General features: G+C 38.4%; 1 protein-coding gene across 7 annotated transcripts in view; it reads right to left on the reverse strand.

Moving 5' to 3' along the window:
- Nucleotides 1-24,234, reverse strand: part of MCF2 (MCF.2 cell line derived transforming sequence) — a 106,054-nt gene that overhangs the window by 65,375 nt on the left and 16,445 nt on the right. For all 7 annotated transcript variants that reach the window (XR_012493309.1, XR_012493308.1, XM_074323604.1 and 4 more), the window contains exons 2-4: nucleotides 13,686-13,754; nucleotides 5,472-5,586; nucleotides 2,791-2,881 (exon numbers count right to left, since the gene is read on the reverse strand). Coding sequence is in view for 5 of the 7 variants with exons in the window: in XM_074323604.1 (XP_074179705.1) it covers nucleotides 2,791-2,881; nucleotides 5,472-5,586; nucleotides 13,686-13,754 (275 nt within the window). In the remaining 2 variants the exon portion in view is untranslated. The remainder of the gene's footprint in view (nucleotides 1-2,790; nucleotides 2,882-5,471; nucleotides 5,587-13,685; nucleotides 13,755-24,234) is intronic.

Below are 24,234 nucleotides of genomic sequence, written 5' to 3' on the forward strand. Positions count from 1 at the left end.
GCTCTGGCTCTTTCTGTGACTTAGCTATCTGACCTTGGATTCATCGCATAACCTGTATCTTGACGTAATTCCCTTGTCTATAAGACAATTATAATGGTACCAGCGTGGAGTACTTCATCAGGAAATAAAGAGAATCAACATTACTTAATAAATGGAGCTGCTTTTGAAAAGGCAAACATATATTATACAAAGTCAAGGCTTTATTGTAGTAACTTGTGTGAATCTGGTATTCACTCTTCTCTCCACTGCTTATGATTAAACACCTCTGTTAAAGAAACAAACAAAAAACCGCTTTACTGGCTTGCCTAAATTGAGGAGTAATTCATACTCGGTATAAAAAGAATAATGATCTCATTCATTTTACCATGTGAGTTCCAATATGCAGGTGACCCTCGGACAACGCAGGGTTAGGGGTGCCGACCCCCCCACACAGTTGAAAATCTATGTACACTGGGGACCAGCACACCAACCATAACCACATGTGATGAAGATGAGGAGTCATGGCTAATATAACAAAATGCAATAGGTTACTTCTGAAATTGAACAAATTATAGCCTGTAACTTGTGCTCAAAAAGTAGTGATTAATTGAGAGTTGTCAAGAAGCCAGATTCACCATGTTTTACCTGTGATTAAATAACTTTTGACACACTTCACAAAGCGCAGCTGACTCTTGAAGAACGCGGGGCTTAGGGATGCCGGTCCCCCTGTGCAGTCAAATATTCGCATACGACTTTTGACTCCTCCAAAACTTAACTACTTACTAATAACCTAATGTTGACCAGAAATCTTACCAATAACATAAACAGTAGATTAACACATATTTTGTATATTATATGTATTTTACACTATATTCTTACCATAAGTAAGCTAGAGAAAAGAAAATGTTATCAAGAAAATTTTAACCTTTTGGCTGCGACGTTCCTCTATAGTTGAATGATATTTCCATGCAGCTGACTGCGGCGTTCAACTTTACCCCATGAGCTCAGTGTTCCAGAAAAGAAGTTTAGGAAAGCAGATGCACATTTTTTCAGTATTTTTGTGTTTTTCAAGAATGAATAACAAAAGGAAATTTTTATATTTTAATCATTTATTTTAATAAAATAAATGATTTATTAAGGTAGTACCTTACCTGTATTTACTTAAAAATATAAATACTGTAATTACTTTCTGTGGATTTTTCACACATTTTGGAGATCACACTTAAAATCAATTAACGCAGTGAAAAGGTTAAGAAACAGAAAATATACTGACAGTATTTACTAAAAAACATCTGTGTGTAAGTGGACCCACGCAGTTCAAAGCCGTGTTGTTCAAGGGTCAACTGTATTTCTTCACACTTGTTAGCAACTTAAGATAGCAAAACGAACACTGGCTCAGAAGTCCAACCACCCAGATTTTTGTCTTGCCTCCACAACCAAATCAACTTTCTCTGCTGAGTGTGGCCTCCTGTGTCAGTCAGGAGACAAAGTAAAAATTTCAGATGGTTGATGATTTTGGACTGGCAAAGAAAAAAACATATTGATTACCTCAGCTACTCTGGTTTGATAGAGAAGTTGACCCCATGGTACCGCCACAGGCAGCCCCACCCTCCCCAGCTCAGGAGTCTATGGGTTCCTCGTCTCTCCCCTCTTCTTTGAAAGACAAGTGTCAGACAATGCCACTATATCCAGGTGAGTTTAATAATGTAAAAGATCATCTTGGCTGTGAATAGGATTGCACCTCTCATAATGCGTCCTTTAGGGAAACTCGTTTCTCAATCTGGGTCTTGAAAAGCTGAGGACTAGATTCCAATACGGGAGACATGTCATTTTGCAGGTGACTCACTTCCATACTTATCCCAGGGGGAAAGATAGATACACCAAAACGTTACAAATTGCTTATTTCTGGTTGATTGGATTATTGCCTGTTGTTCTAAACTTTCTCCTTTATACTTTTCCATGTACAATGAGTATACAACACAGCTTTTCCATTTTTTAAAAGTTCCCATAAAAACTTGCCTTGCTCTGAAAGGCATAGGGAACCATAAGTCTCTTCTCACTCATAACTTGGAAAATGACAGCAAGCTGGAAAAGGAACCCACTGAAATTCATGAAAATTCAAATCTTGCTCTGGCTCTTTTTAAATTTTATTGGGGAATAGTGTCTTTCTCCAGGGCCCATCAGCTCCAAGTTGTTGTCCTTCAATCTAGTTGTGGAGGGCACAGCTCAGCTTCAAGTCCAGTTGCCGTTTTCAATCTTTAGTTGCAGAGGGCGCAGCCCACCATCCCACGCGGGAATTGAACCGGCAACCTTGTTGAGAGCTCGCGCTCTAACCAGCTGAGCCATCCGGCCGCCCCTCCGGCAGCTCAGTGGCAGCTCATTGCCTTCAATCTAGTTGTGGAGGGCGCAGTTCACTGGCCCATGTGGGAATCGAACAGGCAACACTGTAGTTCAGAGCTCGCGCTCTAACCAACTGAGCTATCCGGCCGCCCCGCTCTGGCTCTTTTTGTTACTTAGCTATTTGACCTTGAATTCATTCCATAACCTTTCCAAAGTGTGCATCTTGACATTATTCCCTCGTCTATAAGACAATTATAATGGTACCAGCCTGGAGTTCTTTCCCATTAGGTTTTATTTTGGATGGAGTTGTTTAGCTCAATCTCTTGTACCAATTCTTCTTCCTACTTTCCCACCTCACCATCCCACCTATTTTATTGTCTCCATCAGTATCAAAAAAATCTATACCCCCCCAAAACAGAAAGTATAATGTAAAAAAAATAAGAAATTACTAAAGAATGCATTGGTACATACTGCGATTTTTTGGAGAGAGATTTTGAGAGAAGACCATGTATCCAATCTTCGATCAAGAATAATGGTAAACTGGGAGTCAGATCCATTTTGCCTGCAGGATAAGAGAAAATAATATGCATTTCTTTTTTTAAAATTTTTATTCAATTTATTGGGGTGACACTGGTTAGTAAAATTACATTGGTTTCAAGTGTACAATTCTATAATATGTCATCTATATATTGTATTGTGTGTATTTCTTAGTAATAATCCGAATTTGCTAGATACATCCTTACTTCTAATTATTTCATTTAAATTTCATGTCTTGCCTCTTCAATAAATGGTGCTGGGAGAATTGGATAGCCACATGCAAAAGAATGAAACTGGACTGCTATTTGTCATCATGTGCCAAAGTTAATTCAAAATGGATCAAAGACTTAAGCATAAGACCTGACACAATAAACTGCATAGAAGAATACACAGGTACTAAACTTATGGACCTTGGGTTCAAAGAGCATTTTATGAATTTGACTCCAAAGGCAATGGAAGTAAAAGCTAAAATAAACAAATGCGACTATATGAAACTTAAAAGCTTCTGCACAGCAAAAGAAACCATCGACAAAATAAAGAAGCCACCAACTGAATGGGAGAAGATTTTTGCAAACAGTGCCTCCGATAAGGGCCTAATATCCAGAATATACAAGGAACTTATGCAACTCAACAACAAAAAAACAAACAACCCAACTGAAAAATGGGCAGAGGACTTGAAGAGACATTTCTCCAAAGAGGACATACAAATGGCAAATAGACATATGAAAAAATGCTCATCATCACTAATCATCAGAGAAATGCAAATCAAAACCACAATGAGATATCACCTCACCCCAGTCAGAATGGCTATCATCAACAAGACAAATAGTAACAAGTGTTGGAGAGGCTGAGGAGAAAAAGGAACCCTCATACACTGTTGGTGGGAATGCAGACTGCTGCAGCTGTTGTGGAAGGCAGTGTGGAGGTTCCTCAAAAAATTACGAATAGAATTGCCATATGACCCAGCAATCCCTCTCCTGGGTATCTACCCAAAAAGTCTGAAAACATTTATACATAAAGACACGTGTGCTCCAATGTTCATTGCAGCTTTTTTTTACCATGGCCAAGACATGGAAACAACCAAAATGTCCTTCGATAGATGAATGGATAAAGAAGTTGTGATATATATACACAATGGAATACTATTCGGCGGTAAGAAAAGATGATATAGGAACAGTTGTGACAACATGGATGGATCTTGAGAGAGTAATGCTGAGCGAAATAAGTCAGACAGAAAAAGCAGAGAACCATGTGATTTCACTGATATGTGGTATATAAACCAAAAACAACAAAAGAACAAGACAAACAAATGAGAAACAGAAATTCATAGACACAGACAATAGTTTAGTGGTTACCAGAGGGTAAGGGGGTGGGGGGTGGGGGGTGGGAGATGAGGGTAAGGGGGATCAAATATATGGTGATGGAAGGAGAACTGACTCTGGGTGATGAACACACAATGGGATTTATAGATGATGTAATACAGAATTGTACACCTGAAATCTATGTAATTTTACTAACAATTGTCACCCCAATAAATTTAATTAAAAAAAAAAAAGGAAAAAAATTTCATGTCTTCACTGAAGACAGATTTGGATTTGGAAAGCTATTACAAAGTGTTACCTTGGAAAATCAACTTTATTCCATACTCCACTACTCGCTATTATAAATTTCTTTTGCAGCATTAATGTCAATTTTTAAAATAGGCAAGTGATAGTGTAATGCAGATAGGTCACTAAAATGGATTTGCAATACTGCAATCTTGAGTATGGGTAAATCTTATAGACAGATTATATGACATCAGATTTAACTTTCCATGGCAATCCATCATAAGTCAATGATCATATTCACTCATTCATTCATTCATTCATCCAGAAAAACACTGTTAAATATGTTTTTATCTCTTGTCTACCCCTTGAGGGAAGGCAGTTTAGTGGATAATAAAACTTTTATTTACCCTAAAAAGACCACTTTCAAGCTTCAAGGGGTGCCCTGTTAATTTACTTTTCTAGGATTTGATTTTTGTCCCTAAGACTCTTCACAATTTTACCATCCTAGATTTGTGTCCCCACAGTCTTCAGGGTTAGTGAATGGAAAATGTTTCCTTTAAAAAATTTGTCTTCAACCTAAATAAAATCTTTAAACAAAGCTTTTGAAACATTCCTTCTTGAAGCATTTAAGTCTCAAACAATGTACAATATCAAGAAGTACCTCCTACTACATCCCTCCTAATATCACTTTTGAGTCTATTTAACATTCAGTCTTCTGATGTTATCCTTGGAAGAAATGAAGAATAGCTGTCCTCACTCATGGCTAGTTAAAGTCCCTTTTATGCAAATTAAAGACTTTATGTACGATTATCATTTTCAACCTATATTCTTCAAGGGAAAAATACTTCTAGACCCCCAATTTTGTAGTCATAGAGCCTCAGTATAATTTTTATAGTCATTTAGGTAGCTGACAGCGTCCCCTTCTATTTCTTATCTACTCTGAAGGTGAGTCTTACGATCATTTACAATAAGAATAACAATCACTGAAAAGCCATTCTCCTGTTATTATATTCAAATGGGCATACAATATAAAACGAATTGAAAAAAATATTATGAAAAAGGCTGTACCTCACAACAGATGTCAAATAATTCAGCACTTTCGCTACCACTTCTTCTGGTACACATCTGAAATTACAATTTTCTGGAAATGTAATGATCCAAGCATTGTCCTTTCCCCGGCCACCTGAAATATTGAAAAGCAAGCAAATTAATAATTTGTGTGATGACAATGCAGGAAAGAGGATTTTAGGTTAGAGAGAAGATGTCAGAGGCTGTTTCTGGCCAATGTAACTTTTTAAAGGATGATATCTCCACAAAATTCAAAATGGCACCACGCTCCTGACTAAATTTAAAAAGTGACAGAGTGGTTTCTAAAGGAAGGAAGAAAGAAAAGAAAGAAGGGAAAGATGGAGGGAGGGAAGAAAGGAAGGAAAGAGGGCAAAATGAGTGAATATAGTTAGAAGAAAATTTCATGGAATGTATATAATAAATGTAGTTGAAAATATAGCTGATCCCTCAAATTGGACAACCAAAGATATTGGGAAATAACTCTTTCCATTCCAATGCTATGAGCCTTTATTCAAAACGGGTAATTGACAGTTTGACAGCAAGTGTAAATCTTGATATAATTGTCCACTTAGGGTCATGGTGAGCATGAAAGACTACAAGACACAAACTATAGGAAATAAGTGATGTTCTAATAGATTTGTGGAAGAAACAACATAAGCAGTAATAGCAACAATGGTACAGGATCTTACTAATGCAAAGAAAGACAAATCACAAATTTTCTACGTTAAAAATCAATGTGCATCCGACTCCATGGCCTTCTCTGCAGCCTGGAGCATGAGCACATTGAGAATGAAAGCTACCTAAGTGCAGGGATGAGCCTTACATATTTAAGGTTCCACTCCACAGCCAGCTTAACACCCTGGTACAGAGTAGCTGCTCAATAAATATTTAGTGCTAAATGGAAGGTGAAGGATTATTTTAGAAGGAAAGTTATAGGACAGCTTTAGAATTTAGCTTGCTAATAGAAAATGAGAGATTTACTTGCAATTTTTATTTGGCTGAATTTAGGAGAATAAATATAAAAGGATATTTAAAATTTTAATGTGCAATACAAATATGACAATGGCAAAGGAAATAACATGGAATGATAAAAATAATCCAAAAAAAAGGAGAAATGGAGGGGGAAAAAAACTAATAGACAGAAAACAAATAGTAAGGTGGTAGATTTAAACCAGCCACATGATTAATCACATTAAATGCAAATGATCTTGACACTGCAATTAAAAGTTAGAGGTTATCAAATTGGATTTAAAAAATCAAGATCCAACTATATGAAGTACTGTCTGCAAGAAACACAATTTAAATATAAAAGCACAAATGCATTAAAAGCAAAAGGATGGGAAAAGATACGCCATGCTAATATTAGTCAAAAGGAAGCTGTCTAATTTTCAACAAAATAGATTTCAGAGTCAAGAGCATGATTAGATATTAAGATCAGTGGTAAATTCATCAAGACATAACATTCCTAAATGATTATGTACCTGTGATAGAGTTTGAAAATACATGAAACACAAACTGATAGAGCTGCAAGGACAAATAGACAAATCCACAATTTTAGTCAGAAATCTCATCACCCCTCTCTTAATAATTGATAGAACAAGGAGACAGGAAATCTGAAAGGACACAGTACACCTGAACAACAATCTCAACCAACATGACCTAACTGATGTTTATAGAATACTCCATCCAACAAGAGCAGAATATACAGTCTTCGTCAGTGCCCTTGGAAAAAAGATCAAATCCATTTTTTGCTTTAATCTTTCCCAACAGAAGTCTGAAGGAGAGTCCCCATTCCCAAGTTATCTCTTGAATAAAACTAGCCTGAAGTATTAAATCAAATGATGATAAATCTTCACTATATAATATTCTAGACTTAAAGAGTGGGATCTTTAAGGAAGATAAACATGGAGAATGATAGAATCCAAACAGGAGTCTTAAAGGAACTCAAAGGAGGAATTGTACAACCCTGAATCAAGAGATTTAGAGCACCACTAAACAAAAAGCCTCTATAGGTAGGATATAATGTAGAAACAGCAATATAAATAATATATAACAGTGCCGGCCCAGTGGCTCAGGCAGTTAGAGCTCCGTGCTCCTAACTCCGAAGGCTGCCGGTTCAATTCCCACATGGGCCAGTGGGCTCTCAACAACAAGGTTGCCAGTTCGACTCCCACACGGGATGGTGGGCTGCGCCCCCTGCAACTAGCAACAGCAACTGGGCCTGGAGCTGAGCTGCGCCCTCCACAACTAAGACTGAAAGGACAACAACTTGACTTGGAAAAGTCCTGGAAGTACACACTGTTCCCCAATAAAGTCCTGTTCCCCTTTCCCAATAAAATCTTAAATAAATAAATAAGTTTCTTTAAAAAAAAATATATATAACATTGTAATGTAACACATATCTTATATACAATATAATGTAGACTTGCAAAGTAAGCTGGTAAGCACCATAGTTAAGGACAGAACCATCTAGCACTTAGGGAAATTATACCTGCCAAAGGAAAGAATGCAAGGTTCTTATAAGGGTAAATGATCACCCACTAATCTATAAAATGTTATTACCACAGAGCACCTACAAATGCTGTACTAGGCAGTAAATATGTAAGAAAAAAACAAAAGAGATAAATTCTAAATTTGGAGATGTTATTTATTTTCCCCATTGGGATCCCTTTCTTCAAAAGAAACCACATGCAGAAACATTTTGAAAACAACTGCAAAAAGCAGAGAAGGAAAGAATTGTGACGAGGGGCCTAGGCAGAAGGACAAGCCCTAAGGGAGGTTCTATTTGGAACAGAGTTTGAAAAACACCTGATGAGCTTCTGTAAAATCCCCAAAGCTCAAGAATGACAGTATGTCACATTTATACCACTTATAAAACATTAAACCACATTAATTAAGTCATCGCTAATTCACAATTACCACTAATTATAATCATTAAAGCAGAAGCTAGGTTGAAGTGCCCAATTAGGATAATCTATAAAGCAAATGATTCTTTAGTAAACCGAGCATGTAGGTATCATTTTAGGAGAAATAATTAAACTACTTAAAAGGAATAAGATTGTTTCTCGTACTTTCAACACCTACGAAGCATTCATTTTCATGAAAACAATGCATATACTCATCAATTTTTATCTGTTAATACGTGTTTAATGGTATAGTTCAAATTACTCTTAATACCTGAAAGTAATTAATTAGCTTGTCTTCAAGCAAAACATTCCCCAGATATCTGACCCAGTCAAAAGGAGAGGGGTGGGGGAAAAAATGTAAAGGGGAAGAAGAAGTTCAAATTTCCAAGAATAAAACAAGTAAGTCATGGGGATGTAATGTACAGCATAGGGAATATGGTCAATAACATTGTGATAGCAAGGTATGGTGTCAGGTGGTAGCTAAATTTATCATGGTGATCCCTACTTTAGGTATCTAAATGTTGAATAACTATGCTGTACACCTAAAACTAATCAATACTGTATATTAGCTATATTTTAATAAAAATATTTTTTAAACATATAAACATAGACAAGCCCCCAAATGGAAATGAATGGAAAGACATCAATCTCATTCTATGTCAGAATGATAAAAAAAAAAGGGACTTATTCCACGTGACTTTTGAGCACAATGTTCAGAATGTTCTTAAGTAGGATATATAATTAAAAACAACTACAAAGAAATCTTTTTTTACTTTTTTAAAAAGTCAGGTATACAAAACGACACAGTGATAAGACATTTACATACCTCACAAACTGATAACCCCAATAAGTCTATCACCTATCTGGCACTGTCCATAGTTACTACAATATTGACCATGTTCCCTATGATATATGTCCCCGTGACTATTTTTTTATTTATTTATAGTTGACATTCAATATTATTTTATATTAGTTTCAGGTGTACAGAGTAGTAGTCAAATACTTATATAATTTATGAAGTGATCCCCAATAAGTCTAGTACCCATCTGACACTATACAGTTTTTACAATATTATTGACTAATATTCCCTATGTTGTATTTCATATCCCCATGACTATTTTGTAACTACCAATTTGTACTTCTTCACCCCTTCACCTTTCTCACCCAGCTCTTTAACCCCACTCCCATCTGGCAACCACCAGTTTGTTGTATCTATGGGTCTGTTTCTGTTCATTTATTTTGTTCTTTAGATTCCACATTAAGTGAGATCATATGGTATTTCTTTCTCACTAGGACTTATTTCGCTAAGCATAATATGTTCTAGCTCCATCCATGTTGTCACAAATGCTAAGACTTCATTCTTTTTTATGGCTGAGTAATATTCCATTGCATATATGTACCACCTATTCTTTATCCAATTGTATATTGATGGGCATTATGGTTGTTTCCATACCTTGGCTATTGTAAATTGCGCTGCAGTGAACAGAGGGGTGCATATATCTTTTCAAATTAGTGTTTTGGATTTCTTGGGGTAATTACCCAGGAATGGAAATACTGGGTCATGAGGTAGTTCTACTTTTATTATTTTTAAGTTTTTATTGGGTAACAGTGTTTTTTTTCCAGGATCCATCAGCTCCAAGTCAATTCGTTGTCCTTCAGTCTAGTTGTGCAGGGCGCAGTTCAGCTCCAAGTCCAGTTGCCGTTTTCAATCTTTAGTTGCAGGGGGGCGCAGCCCACCATCCCACGTGGGAATTGAACTGGCAACCTTGTTGTTGAGAGCTCGTGCTCTAACCAACTGAGCCATCCAGCCGCCCCTATTTTTAATTTTTTGAGGAACCTGCATATTGTTTTCCATAGTGGCTGCACCAATTTCCAATCCTAGCAACTGTACACGAGGGTTCCTTTTTCTCCACATCCTCACCAACACTTGTTGTTTGTTGATTAATTTATCATGGCCAATCTAACAGGTGCAAGGTGATATCTCACTGGAGTTTTTATTTGCATTTCTCTCATGATTAATGATGTTGAGCATCTTTTCTTAAGTCTACTGGCCATGTGTATGTCCTCTTTGGAAAAATGCCTACCCAGGTCCTCTGCTCATTTTTTAATTGGATTGTTTAGTTTTTTGGTGTTGAGTTGTATGAGTTTTTTATAAATTGTGGATATTAACCCTTCATCAGATGTATCATTAGGAAATATCTCCTCCCATTCAACAGGATGTTGTTTCACTCTGTTGATGATTTACTTTGCTGTGCATAAACGTTTTAGTTGGATATAGTCCCATTTGTTTATTTTTTCTTTTCTTTCCCTTGCCTGAGGAAATATATCAGTAAAAATTTCATTAAGGGTAATGTCTGAGAGTTTGCTTCCTATATTTCCTTCTAGGAGTTTTATGGTTTCAGGTCTTACATTTAAGTCTTTAATCCATTTTGAGTTTATTGTATATGGAGTAAGAAAGGAATACAGGTGTTGTTTTTTTTGCACGTATCTGTCCAGTTATCCTAGCACCATTTATTGACTAGAATGTCTTTACCCCAGTGTATATTCTTGGTTCCTTTGTCATAGATGAACTGCCCATATAGATAGAGACTTATTTCCAGGCTCTCTATTCTGTTCCATTGATCTATGTGTCTGTTTTTATGCCAATACCATGCTGTTTTAATTACTATGGCCCCTGGTAGTTTTCACAAAGTTAATGCAGCTTCAGTTCTTGAGCCAGTGCTGAGCCTACTGTGGCCAGCCACTGCTCTCCTTGGCCCTCAGATCCCTGAGAGCCACCCAGAAAAGGCTGCAGTGTGAGCTGGGGCTGACCGCCTGCCACCGCAAGTTTCCCAGGCTCCTACGGTTATCTGTTGCTATAGGAGCCTCCGGCAGCTTATGGGGCAGGGCCAGCCACCTGGGAGCTGATAGTGCCTCAATTATTAATCTTATTAGAAATAAATTATCTTATTATCAATTGATTATTAATAATCTTATTAATCAGTTAGAAATTTTAAACTTCATTTAGTGATTCTGTTGTTACTGGTAGTAACATTGGTGCTACAGATGTGAAACTACTTTATGTATATTGTAAAAAAAATAAAAATAAAAATGTTAATGCTATTAGAAACCAAAATTTTCTAATGTAAACATAAAACTAAAAACATTAAGAAAAATCCTGTAACTTGAATTTGAACTGGAAAATATCAATATGAATTTGTGATTTCTAAACCAGTCAAGGATTTAGAAACAATAATACCCCCGTAGCAATGGGCATATCTAATACTGGATCTTATTTTCTAAATACCATTCCCTACTCAAAGGAACTAGAGCTCATTAGAGAAATGGCTAATTCCAAATTTGGGGCAGCAAACAATACAAGCAAGGAGTATGTAGTCCTACCCTGTTTCCCCGAAAATAAGAACCCAGCGGGACAATCAGTTCTAATGCATCTTTTGGAGCAAAAATTAATATAAGACCTGGTCTTATATTATATTATATAAAATCTTATATTATATTATATTATATTATATTATATTAATTATATTATATTATATTATATTGTATTATATTACATTACACCGGTCTTATATTATAGTAAAATAAGACCAATTCGTACATTAATTTTTGCTCCAAAAGACGCATTAGAGCTGATTGTCCGGCTAGGTCTTATTTTTGGGGAAACACGGTAGAAGACAAAGAAATACTCAAAGACTAACGGGCATGTCAAAGGACTCATGAGCACCTCCATGAGGCTTCCTGTGGCCCTAGTTTGTGGCAAGTTGGAGATCAAAAGAATAATAATTATAAGTAAGTTTAAAACACTGAATAAATAAAAATCATAAAAATCCTTACTTAAAAAAAAAAGGGGGGGGGGGCCGGCCCCGTGGCTCAAGTGGTTAGAGCTCCATGCTCCTAACTCCAAAGGCTGCCGATTCGATTCCCAGATGGGCCAGTGGGCTCTTAACCACAAGGTTGCCAGTTCAATTCCTCAAGTCCCGCAAGGGATGGTGGGCTCCGCCCCCTGCAACTAAGATTGAACATGGCACCTTGAGCTGAGCTGCCGCTGAGCTCCCGGATGGCTCAGTTGGTTGGAGCGCGTCCTCTCAACCACAAGGTTGCCGGTTCGACTCCCACAAGGGATGGTGGGCTGTGGCCCCTGCAACTAGCAACGGCAACTGGACCTGGAGCTGAGCTGTGCCCTCCACAACTAAGATTGAAAGGACAACAACTTGACTTGGAAAAAAGTCCTGGAAGTACACACTGTTCCCCAATAAAGTCCTGTTCCCCTTCCCCAATAAAATCTTAAAAAAAGAAAAAAGAAAAAAAGGAAAGGGGTGGTTTACCATAGTTCTATCTCCAAAACTATGTAATGCAGCATTACTCAAGCAGCCAAAAGGCAGAAGCAACACAAGTATCCATCAATGGATGACTGGACAAAATGTGGCATATAGACAGTGGAATATTACGCAGCTTTAAAAAGGAAGTACTGATATATGCTACAACATGGATGGATTTTTAGGACATGATGGTAAGTAAAATAAGCCAGTCACAGAAGGACAAACACTATCTGATTCCACCTATGTGTAGTAACTAGAGAAGTCAAATACACAGAGACAGAAAGTAGAATGGAGGTTGCCAGGAGCTGGGGGAGGAGGCAATGAGAAATTATTTTTTAACGAACTGAGTTTCCATTTTGCAAAATGAAGAGTTCTGGAGATTGATGGTGATGATGGCTGTTCAACAATGTAAATGTATTTCATGCCACTTAAAATGGCGAAGATGGTAAATTTTATGTTATGTATATTTTATCACAATTTTTAAAAATTATATACAAATACATATACATACATATTTTTAAAAAGTAAACTTTATCGTGTATAAGCGAAATCCTAAAAAAACAAAACTTAGTACATACTGCTTGATTAGGTGAATGACTTGACAGCATTTGTAATAACTATTTAAATAATCAGAGTATGGTAGAGGAGAAATTTTTTAAAAATCGACCTGTTGCCACCCTCTCATCCAGCGAGCACCCACCTAGGAGATGTATTCTTCTTTCATCTATCGTGGATTTCTAAGGACTTGTCTGAAAGTCAAATGTGTAAGGGTGGTAAGATTGGTTTTTGTCACATATCTAAACATATTTAAAACCTCCAATCATTCTCTAAATCTCCATTTTTTAGCGACTCTGTGCACAATGCATAAATGTTTATTAAAATAGTGTTTCTCAAAATATGCATATCTACTTATATAATACGGACCAAATGAACTTTGCTAATTGATTCATATATTTATCAGGTCTACATATATGTAAAAGTCTGCTTACCAGACAAAAAGGCAATGTCTTGCATTAAGAAATGACTGACGTCCTTTACACGGAGAAGCAGCTCAGATTCTAGGAGAAATGAGAAAGGGAGAGAAATGACGTGCGTGTTAAAGTACAGCTAGAACCATATACACGATTTTGCATTGTGCTAAAAAGAACTCTGGGGGTCCCACAGGTCTGTGTCCAGAGACACACTGCTGATCTCCTCTTTGCTCCTCAGCTACGTGGCAAGGAAATCTCCTTGTTGAAAATATCACTGGGTAAGCAGGACCAGTGTCCTAGTTCTCAGAATCTATGCCCCGGACATAAACTGCTCTGCCTCGCCAGAAAGCCAGGGACAAAGGTCCAAACTCCAGGACATCTGGATTTATTTAAAGGGTAGATAGGGACACGTAGAGACATTGGCAAACTGTCTTCTATTTCTGATAATGCCTAATTCTACAAAGCACTTCTCAGATCTCTTATCTTATGCAATCCTTAAAATAACCTTGAGGGAGGTATTATTATTCTATCTTATAAGTGAGGAAAAGAGTCGGAGAGTGAGCACCGTGTAGTGGGTAAGTATGTGGCTTCTGAGTCAGACAGACCTGGATTCCAGTCCCAGTTTGTTGCATTTACTGGCTGTACAAACCAGAGCAGGTTACTTAGCCTCTCGAGCCTCCGTTTCCTTCCTTGTAAACTGGACACAATCATATGTACCTCCCAGGGCGCAGTGCTCACTAAATGCAAAATACCTGGCTTCCTAGTAGGTGTTCAATAAATGGTAGCATATTAACTCCTCTTTGATCATTACAGGTGGAACAATGTCCATGCATTGTTCAATATGTTTTAGTTGTCCCAGATCTTAAGTGCTGATTTGTAATGTTCAATTCTAGTGAACCCTACGGGGGCCAAACATCAAAGTCCACTGCCTGCCTCTGGTCCATAAGCGAGGATAGCTTTGAAAGCTATTTTGGATGGCTGGTTTTAATGCCTGTGGTTCCACATCTCTTAGAGAAGCCCTATTTTCCACTTGCTGTCTAACACAAAAGGCCTTCAAAGACCTAATCTCTGGTGATGTCAGGCTGATGACACATTACCCTTGTTAGTGCTCCTCAAATCATACCCCTGGATGCGGACTGTCAGGGCCAACCCCGCTCAAGAGCATGACAAAAACAAGCTATCGATGGGCCCACACTGGACACTGGGACAGGGGACCTGTTACAGCATGATCTACCCTTCACCCCCTCCCCAATTTGAAACATAAAGAAATGAATTGACACATTTATTTTCATAAGATCCATGCCATTAAAAATCTTCAATTTGTCAGGACAAAATATCAATTCCTCAAAATAGCTTGTAGGTTTTTTTTTTTCTTCCTTAGCACCATACTTTTGTTTTTAATTAAAGTTTATTGGGGTGACAATTGCTAGTAAAGTTACATAGATTTCAGGTATACAATTCTGTAATACATCATCTATATCTCACGTTGCATGTTCACCACCCAGAGTCAGTTCTCCTTCCATCACCATATATTTGATCCCTTTGTAATTTTTTTCAAATGAGGCTTCTGGTATGTCCCAGGCCATGGAGTGCATGTTCCCATTTCTATGTCCTCACATCCAGACTGCCGGATGCAGTTATCTTTTCAATGTTCCATGTTTCCTCAGACAAAAGAATGTGTCTATGACAGCCACAAACATGCGTCACACACTGACATGTTTAGGATGGGTGAGAAGGGGGGTCGTGCACAGAGGACCGGCACTCTCCCTGCCCTTCGAGGCCTGCAAAAAAGAGACAATGCCCCAAATGCGTTCTGCCGTTTAAATGAGAGCATTAGATGTTAAAATATTCCTATGTAATAAAACTGAAATTCCTCCCTGCTTTGACCAGTAGAAATATCTATGGAGATAAATTGATGCATTTTATGTCAGATAGCAGCTCTAGAAGCACTAATGTCTGCAATTTGATTTCTCCCATACCATTCAGTCTCCCGCATAGCTACAGAAACTACATCCACTTACTCTACATTTTTAAGCCCACTCACGTAATAAGAAAGGTATGGGGCATAAAATAAAAGGCCGAGGGCTGGGAATGGGAGGACCCGGGCCTAGAGCTGGCTCGGCCAGTGAGCTGCTCTGTCGTCCTGACCAAGTCACTTCCCGTCCCTCGCCTCATGACCTCCATTTCAGAAGTGAGGGCTACAGATCTAGAGCAAGTGCTTTCCAAGGCCTCTTACATTCTGTGAGCTCCAACAGGTAAAATCCATAGATCTAAGAAAAACATACTGATGTTTCTACTGTAAAATGTCTCCTATAACTGTGCCAACAAAATAACATTTCCGTACTGATGAAAAAGGATGAAGTAATGATTAAAAGAGAAGATGTTACTACTTTAAGAAATGATCAAGGTCTGGGTTGGAAACAGACTGAAGGGAGAAGAGATAACACAGGAGAGGAAACAGAAGACACGGGGTTATCACTGAGCAGCCACAGGAAAGACAGGGGGAGACTCTTGCTGAGAACAAAGAGAGCACTGACTTGGGAGAAAGCTGACAGAGTTCTATCCAGCTTTGTATCGGACTCTCTTGAATTTCTGCACAGATTTCCTACCGAAATACAAAAGTGAGAACCAATATGATTTATGATGTTTCTCTTGTTGACCCTTTTACTGTTTTACTCCAAGGCATTAGAAATAAAAAGGCTGGATCACCAACGCCGGGTCAAGTCCACATTACAGCATGTTCCGTGTTGGCCAGATTCAGGTTTGATAGGAAGCTTGTCAAGCTGTCCCAGGTGGAAAGCTCAGTTACAAATGAAAAGCACGCATTCTCCTTACTTCAGGCTGGTGGCCCCAAACCCCAAAGGGCTGGTTGGGAAGCCAAAAAAAGGGACGGTAATTCAGTAGGTAATCTGACAAAAACTCTTAACAATACCCAGATGCAGCGCTCTTCTTTAAAGAGTCCTGTGGAAGAACCATGTGCTTTTCCAATCAAACACAATCAGGCACAAAGAAAGGAAAGCACTTGCCAATTCACTCCATACATTTGATTAAGAAGCAAATAAGAGGGCATCCAGATGGCTCAGTTGGTTAGAGCGCAAGCTCTCAACAACAAGGTTGCCGGTTCAATTCCCGCATGGGGTGGTGGGCTGCGCCCCCTGCAACTAAAGATTGAAAACAGCGACTGGACTTGGAGCTGAGCTGTGCCCTCCACAACTAGATTGAAGGACAATGACTTGGAGCTGATGGGCCCTGGAGGAACACACTGTTCCCCAATATTCCCCAATAAATATTAAAAAAAGAAAAAGAAGCCAAAGAGACAAGCTTTTACTGACTTGACCATACATTGCAAAGTCACTACTAATATTTCTTTTAGAATATAAAAGATAGTTGTGCAAATAAGGATGCAGGCTCAAATTTCAAATAAGAAGGATTTTAAATGTCCTATAAGGAGCGAAAATAGGTAACATATTTAGGATGGTTCACAGAGGAGGAAGGTATACCCATTCAATTTTGGCTGTGTCATTGCAGAGATGGAGAACACCTGTCACCTTGATACAGGGTACCTTTGGAGTTTTTAAAGATTTATTTTGCATTCATTCACTTTTTTAAAACAAACATTTATTGAGCACCTACTATCTGCCAGGTACCGTTCTAAGTTGTGGACAGATGTTCTGGGTAAAAGTAAAGGTCCACAATCAAAGAAGTTTGTGAAATACTGGAGGTTAGACATGATGCAACATTCCCCAGCAAATACACACACAAACAGTGCAAATCCCTGGGCACAAGCGATGTATGCAGTGTTTCTCAACTATTTAATCAGGACCTCCTTTGTTTGTTTCATTGGTTGGCTGGTTTTGAGAGAGAGAGAGAGAGAGAGAGAGAGAGAGAGAGAGAGAGAGAGAGAGAGAGAACAGAAATCAACAGAGAGAGCTATAGAGATGCTATGTGAAGAAGCGCTTTGTTCTAGAAGACGTAGATAAAATGACAGCCTCGGTAGGTAGAGAAGTCCTTCTCTATTGTTAATAGCATTCCAACAAAGGTCGAACAGTTGTGTGGCAAGAAAGCTGGAGAGGACAACCAAGCCTCTAATTGGGCTGGAATAAATGATCATTCACGTCCTATTTCTCCAGGAGTCTATGCCGCCATGATTTGAGTATGTGTTACCATTCCAAGGAATTGCAATTCTACCAAATTTATTAACAATGCCTATAGGGAAAATGGTAGCTTAGAAAGTTCAGTAAATTGTTATCTGCAAGCATTCCCATTTTATAGAAAGCATTTTTACTCCCGATTCTGTTGTACAACAGCAATATTTTCAACCCTTGAGCTTTATTTCACAGTGACGCTCTCCCATGTACATGCATCCCTCCTCCGGGGGTTCTGTTCATATGCAGTAGAAGACACGAGTTCTGAACCATGATGCGCACACATGCCATTTAGTCCAGGCAGTACAGAGCCATGGCAAATAACCTGTGTGAAAGAGCAAATATCTCTAGTCTCACACATTCCTAAAAATAAAGAGGCAAAGGTGCAATACAAATTAAAATGGAAAGGAAAATAAAAAAAAACGTCAATCAGAAAGACACAGTCTCTTCCATGGCAATCAACCCACTGGCACCACTAATATGAAAACAGAGAGAAAAGCGGAGTAAATGGTTAACAATAGACGTCGTGTGCTGAGCACTTAGTGTTTGCCAGGCACTGCATAAAGCACTTTGTACGCATTTTCTCTGGTCTTAACAATAACTCTCCAAAATGGACATTAAAACCCTCCTCTTACAGATGAGGAAACAGGCTCCCATTCATTCACTTATTCATTCAATAAATTCATACTGAACAATTGTCAGGCACCGGGCACTGTTCAGACCCAAGGTAGAATCCAGCAGATTTTTGTCCTGTATTTGGTTCCCTAACCTCAGACAAGCGAGGCGATCTAAAATCTGCACTCAGAAGAACACACTCGGGCCGGCCCGGTGGCTCAGGCAGTTGGAGCTCCGTGCTCCTAACTCTGAAGGCTGCCGGTTCGATTCCCACATGGGCCAGTGGGCTCTCAACCACAAGGTTGATGGTTCGATTCCTCGACTCCCGCAAGGGATGGTGGGCTGTGCCTCCTGCAACTAGCAACAGCAACTGGACCTGGAGCTGAGCTGTGCCCTCCACAACTAAGACTGAAAGGACAACAACTTGAAGCTGAACGGCATCCTCCACAACTAAGACTGAAAGGACAACAGCTTGACTTGGAAAAAAGGCCTAGAATAAAGTCCTGTTCCCCTTCCCCAATAAAAAAAAAAAAAGAACACACTCAATTGCTCCAAAACAAATTATTAACTAGATATGCTCCATAACCTCCCATGTTCTTCCAGCAAGAGTATCAAGAATGTTTATAAATAATCTTTTGCAAGAAACTCCATCATTCTTACAGCCTGAAATTCATAACAATGGTGCTTACTTTTAGCAATTATCTTTTTGAAAGTTCCCTATTGCTGATGTGGCAGGACTTAGATAAAATTAGGTTTTTTTGTTGTTCTTCGTTTTTGTTGTTGTTGTTGTTGTTGTTTTGTCTTAAATCCTGTTGTGAGGCAGACGGTATTCTATGAGTGTAATTTTCCCCTTTCAAAATGAACATCAGATACACCATACCATCTGTAAACAGTAAAGATTTAGCACATGCAACAAATTAAAGTGCTGTTTTGACAAGTGTTATGCTTTAAAAGGTGGGATAAAAGGGTAATTGTGAAACCATCACAAAATGAATTCCCAGTAGACTACAGTAGAACAAACTATGTAGCACTTTGTTCTGCAATAAAGGTACAGCATGAAAGATTCGCATAATTCTGCACTAACAAAAGAAAAGCAAGATTCTTGCTAAATCCTTCTGTTAACAACCTACCAGAGCCTCTTCTCAATCCATTGTAATTCAATTCACCAAACATCCACTGAGTTTCTATTTGCTCCTCTCTGCTAGGTGCTGTGGTCCATTAGAATATGAATAATTTCTCACCTTAAAAAGCTTAAAAATGTAGCAGAAGCTATGACTTATAAACAACTGGCTATAATATAGAGTTCCGTATGTGCTCTAACAGAAATACACAATATAGGGTATAGGGAGGGGAGAAAAATGATTACATCTAAATTAAGAGAGTGAGAAAAAGGAAAGTTTTATAGATGATGTGACATCTGAGCTGGGCCTTGAAAATTTATTAGGATTCAAATACACGGACAGGGGAATAGAGGACTTCCCAGGTGAAAGAAAAACGTTACCAACACAGGAGAAGGTGAAAGAACGGGGAACTGCATATAGCCTGATACGGTTTGAGTTTAGAGGATGGGCTAGTGTAGCTGAAGCTGGAAAGCAAGACTTGAAGCTAAAAGTAGAGAACTTTGCAGGCCTCAGTGGAGGAGAGCAGGCTTCTGGAATGCCTTTGATCCAGGATCACTGACTTAGCACAAAGGTATTTTCCAAGCAAGCAACTCCTGCAAAAGAAAGCCTGGGATGTAGAAACTGGTGGATGCTACAATCAATTAGCTACCAACTTTTGGTGTAGCCTCAGGCAATTCACTGAAGGTTCCCTATGGCTTCGGCTGTTTTTAAGCACCTACACAACAAAGGGTGTGGGAAGGAAAAGGGAAAGTCCCTCTTTCGTGTGTTATCAACTCCAAATAAAACGGCTTGAGTGCTTTTCTAAGATTTTGCTTTGCATCTGATTGTTGTAACAAATACCAGGTAGTTATGAGTGCAACCACCGTGTTTCCCCGAAAATAAGACCCAACTGGAAAATAAGCCCTAGCATGATTTTTCAGGATGACATCCCCTGAACATAAGCCCCAATGCGTCTTTTGGAGCAAAAAATTAATATAAGACCCGGTCTTATTTTCGGGGAAACACGGTATATGCTGAGTCCTGTGAGTTCACCTAGCAAGTCATCAAACCTGAGGACCCCCAACACACAGCTACTTCCCTAAAGGAAGAAAGAAAACTATCCGTATTTGCAAATAACATGATCTTGTTTATACAAAATACTAAGGAATTCACATTCAGAGACACACACACAATAACACCTGTTAAAGGGTATAATATATTACATCAACACACAAAAATCAATCATATTTCTATTGTGCAAAGTACAAGTGCAACACTTATATTCTGCAAACTACAAATTATTATTGAAATAAATGAAAGATGATCTAAATAAATGGAAAGCCATCCCACATTCACGGATGGGGCTTAATATTATTATTGTGGCAATACTCTCTTAATTGATATACAGATTCAAAGCAACCCCTATGAAAATCCTAGCTGGCTTTTGTTTGCAGAAATTGAAAAATTGATACTAAAATTTATGTGGAAATGCATGGAAAGCAGATTAACCAAAACGATGTTGAAAAAATGAACAAAGTTGTAGGACTCACACTTCCTCAAAACTTACTACGCAAAGCTACAAAAATAAGCAAGACAGTTAGTACTGGCGTAACGACAGAAATAAAAATCAATGGAATAGAATTGAGAGTCGAAAAATTAGCCCATATATCTAGAGTCAATTGATTTTTGAGGACAGACGATTCAATGAAGAAAAAATAGTCTTTGCAACAAATGATGACGGGACAACAGGATATCCACATTCAAAAGAACGAAGTTAGACCCCACCTTACACCATATACAAAAATTAACTCAAAGTGAATCACACACTGAAATATAAGAGCCAAAACAATGGCACTCTTAAAATAAAATAGAGGAATAAATCTTTGTGATTTTGCATTACGCAAAACCTTCATATACATGACATGAAAAGTACAAGCAACAATAGAACAAAATAGATAAATTTGACTTTGTCAAAATTTAAACTTTTGTGTTTCAAAGGACACTAACAAGCAAGTCAAAAGATAATCCACAGAAAGGGAGACTAGATTTGTAAACTATCTGCTAAGGAATATGTGTCTAGAATACATCAAGAACACTTAATAATCAATAATAAAAAGACAAATGACACAGTTAAAAATGGGCAAAAGGTGTGAAGAGTCACATCTCCAACGAAGATATAAAAATGGAGAAGAAGCACATGCAAAGATATTGAATGTCATTTAGTCGTTATGAAATGCACATCAAGACCACAATGAGATCCACACTTGGCACCCATGGAGATGGCTACAACCCAAAAGATGGACAATAACAAGAGTTAGCAAGTATGTGGACCAATTAGAAGCCTCAAACACTGTTTTGTTCATGGGAATGTCAAATGGTTCAGCCCCTGTGCAAAACAGCTGTGTGATTCGCCAAAAACTTAAACAGAGTTATCATATAACCCAGTAATTCTAGGTATATGCCCCAAAGAAATGAAAACATATGTCTACACAAAAACACGTACGGGAATGTTAACAGTATTATTAATAATAACCCAAAGGTGGAAACAATGCAGATGTCCAGCAACTAAAGAATGGATAAACAAAATAGGGTGCATCCATACAATGGAATATTACTTGGCAATAAAAAATATGAAGGACCGATACATGCTACACCATGAATGGATCTTGGAAAGATATTGCTAAATGTAAGAGGTTACAAATTATATAATTCTTTTTATATGAAATATCCAGACTGGACATATAGAGAGCGATAGAAAGTAGATTGCTTAGATAGAAAATGGTTGCTTAGGGCTAGGGGAATGAGGGGTTTGGGGAGATGATAGCCGAAGGGTACAGGGTTTCTTTTAGAAATGATGAAATGGCCTAAAATTGACTGCAATGAGAGTTACACAACTCTGTGACTGTGCTAATAAAAACACTGAATTTTACACTTTGTATGGTATATGAATTATATCTCAATAAAGTTGTTACCAAAAAAGGATCAAGGAAAGAACTGGTGTTTGTAACGAAAAAGTTCATTTGAGCAAAGGATGCACTTTTCCACTTCTCTTTCCAAAGGAACCTAATCATGAAAAACAAACAGAAGTGGGCTCAACTCTTAGAAACAGGTATCTGTTAAAAGAAAAAAAAGATGAATGTTGTGCATAAAGATAAACCACAATGACATCACAGAACCAATAAGTTATATTTGGGTGTTATCTTGGGTGGTGCATACACATAAAAATCTGATTTTTTCACATCAATAAGTATCTCTTATAGAAGTAATATAGCATAGTACTTTTGAGTACATGCTCCAGAGACAGACTGTCTGGATTCCAATTCCAGTTCTGCCACTTGCAAGTTGTGACACTGAACAAGCTGTTGAAACTCTCTGTGTCTCCATTTCCTTTACTGGTAAAATGGGGGAAATGACAGCACCTATTTCATGGAGTCACCATAATGTCACAGTTCTTAATCCGTGCAAAGACTTGGAATAGTGCCTAGTATATGGTAAATGCTCAATAAATGGTGGCCAAGGTTATAGAGAAAATAAAAAATAACATCATCATTTAAAAGGTTTGGTGGACGAGTGAGCATTCAGGCAGACAACGGCTGGGTCAGCATTAGGGTTCTGCAAAGATGTGAATTCTCACCTCCCCCAGTCACAGCCACTTCAGGGCCAGAACACCACTCCCATCTTTTGGTTCACCTGCAAATAGGGGGATAGGTCATGGTTCCTTATCACATCTCAGGCCTTGCATAGAAGGAAAACTCTTAGATGATATATTGGGATGCACACATTGAACTTTCATGTTTGAAAAACATGGAGAAGCTTCCCTTGTTGGTCATATGAGGGATTAAAAATTCTGAAAAACCGGGCCGGCCCGGTGGCTCAGGCGGTTAGAGCTCCATGCTCCTAACTCCAAAGGCTGCTGGTTCGATTCCCACATGGGCCAGTGGGCTCTCAAACACAAGGTTGCTGGTTCAACTCCTCGAGTCCCGCAAGGGATGGTGGGCTCCACCCCCTGCAACTAAGATTGAACACGGCACCTTGAAGCTGAGCTGCCTCATGGATGGCTCAGTTGGTTGGAGCATGGGCTCTCAACCACAAGGTTGCCAGTTCGATTCCTCAACTCCCGCAAGGGATGGTGGGCAGCGCCCCCTGCAACAAGAAATGGCAACTGGACCTGGAGCTGAGCTGCACCCTCCACAACTAAGACTGAAAGGACAACAACTTGAAGCTGAACAGCACGCTCCACAACTAAGATTGAAAGGACAACAACTTGACTTGGAAAAAAGGCCTGGAAGTACACACTGTTCCCCAATAAAGTCCTGTTCCCCTTCCCCAATAAAATCTTTTTTTAAAAAAATGCTGAAAAACCTTCCTGCTACAAAACACAAAAACATGGTGGGTACTAGTTTGTATTTCTTAATCTCTAGTCAGTAAGGTTGCAACAACTATACGTAGTGTCAGGTGGTAGTAATGTGGGGAGCGGGGCAGATCACTGTACAAGTTATATAAATGCCTAACCACTATGCTGTACACCTGAAATTAATATAAAATAATACTGAATGTCAACTGTAACTGAAAAAAATAAATAAATACTTTTTCAAAAACGTGGTGGGAAAAATCAAATTAAAGCCTTCCAAATGCATGGTTGAGCAGACAGGAAAGACAAGGAAATCCTCAGAGGCCAAAACCATTACTAGCGCAAACGTCCTGAAA

The sequence above is a fragment of the Rhinolophus sinicus genome, chromosome X (genome assembly GCF_036562045.2).
Source record: "Rhinolophus sinicus isolate RSC01 chromosome X, ASM3656204v1, whole genome shotgun sequence".
In the NCBI taxonomy this organism is placed as follows: Eukaryota; Metazoa; Chordata; class Mammalia; order Chiroptera; family Rhinolophidae; genus Rhinolophus; species Rhinolophus sinicus.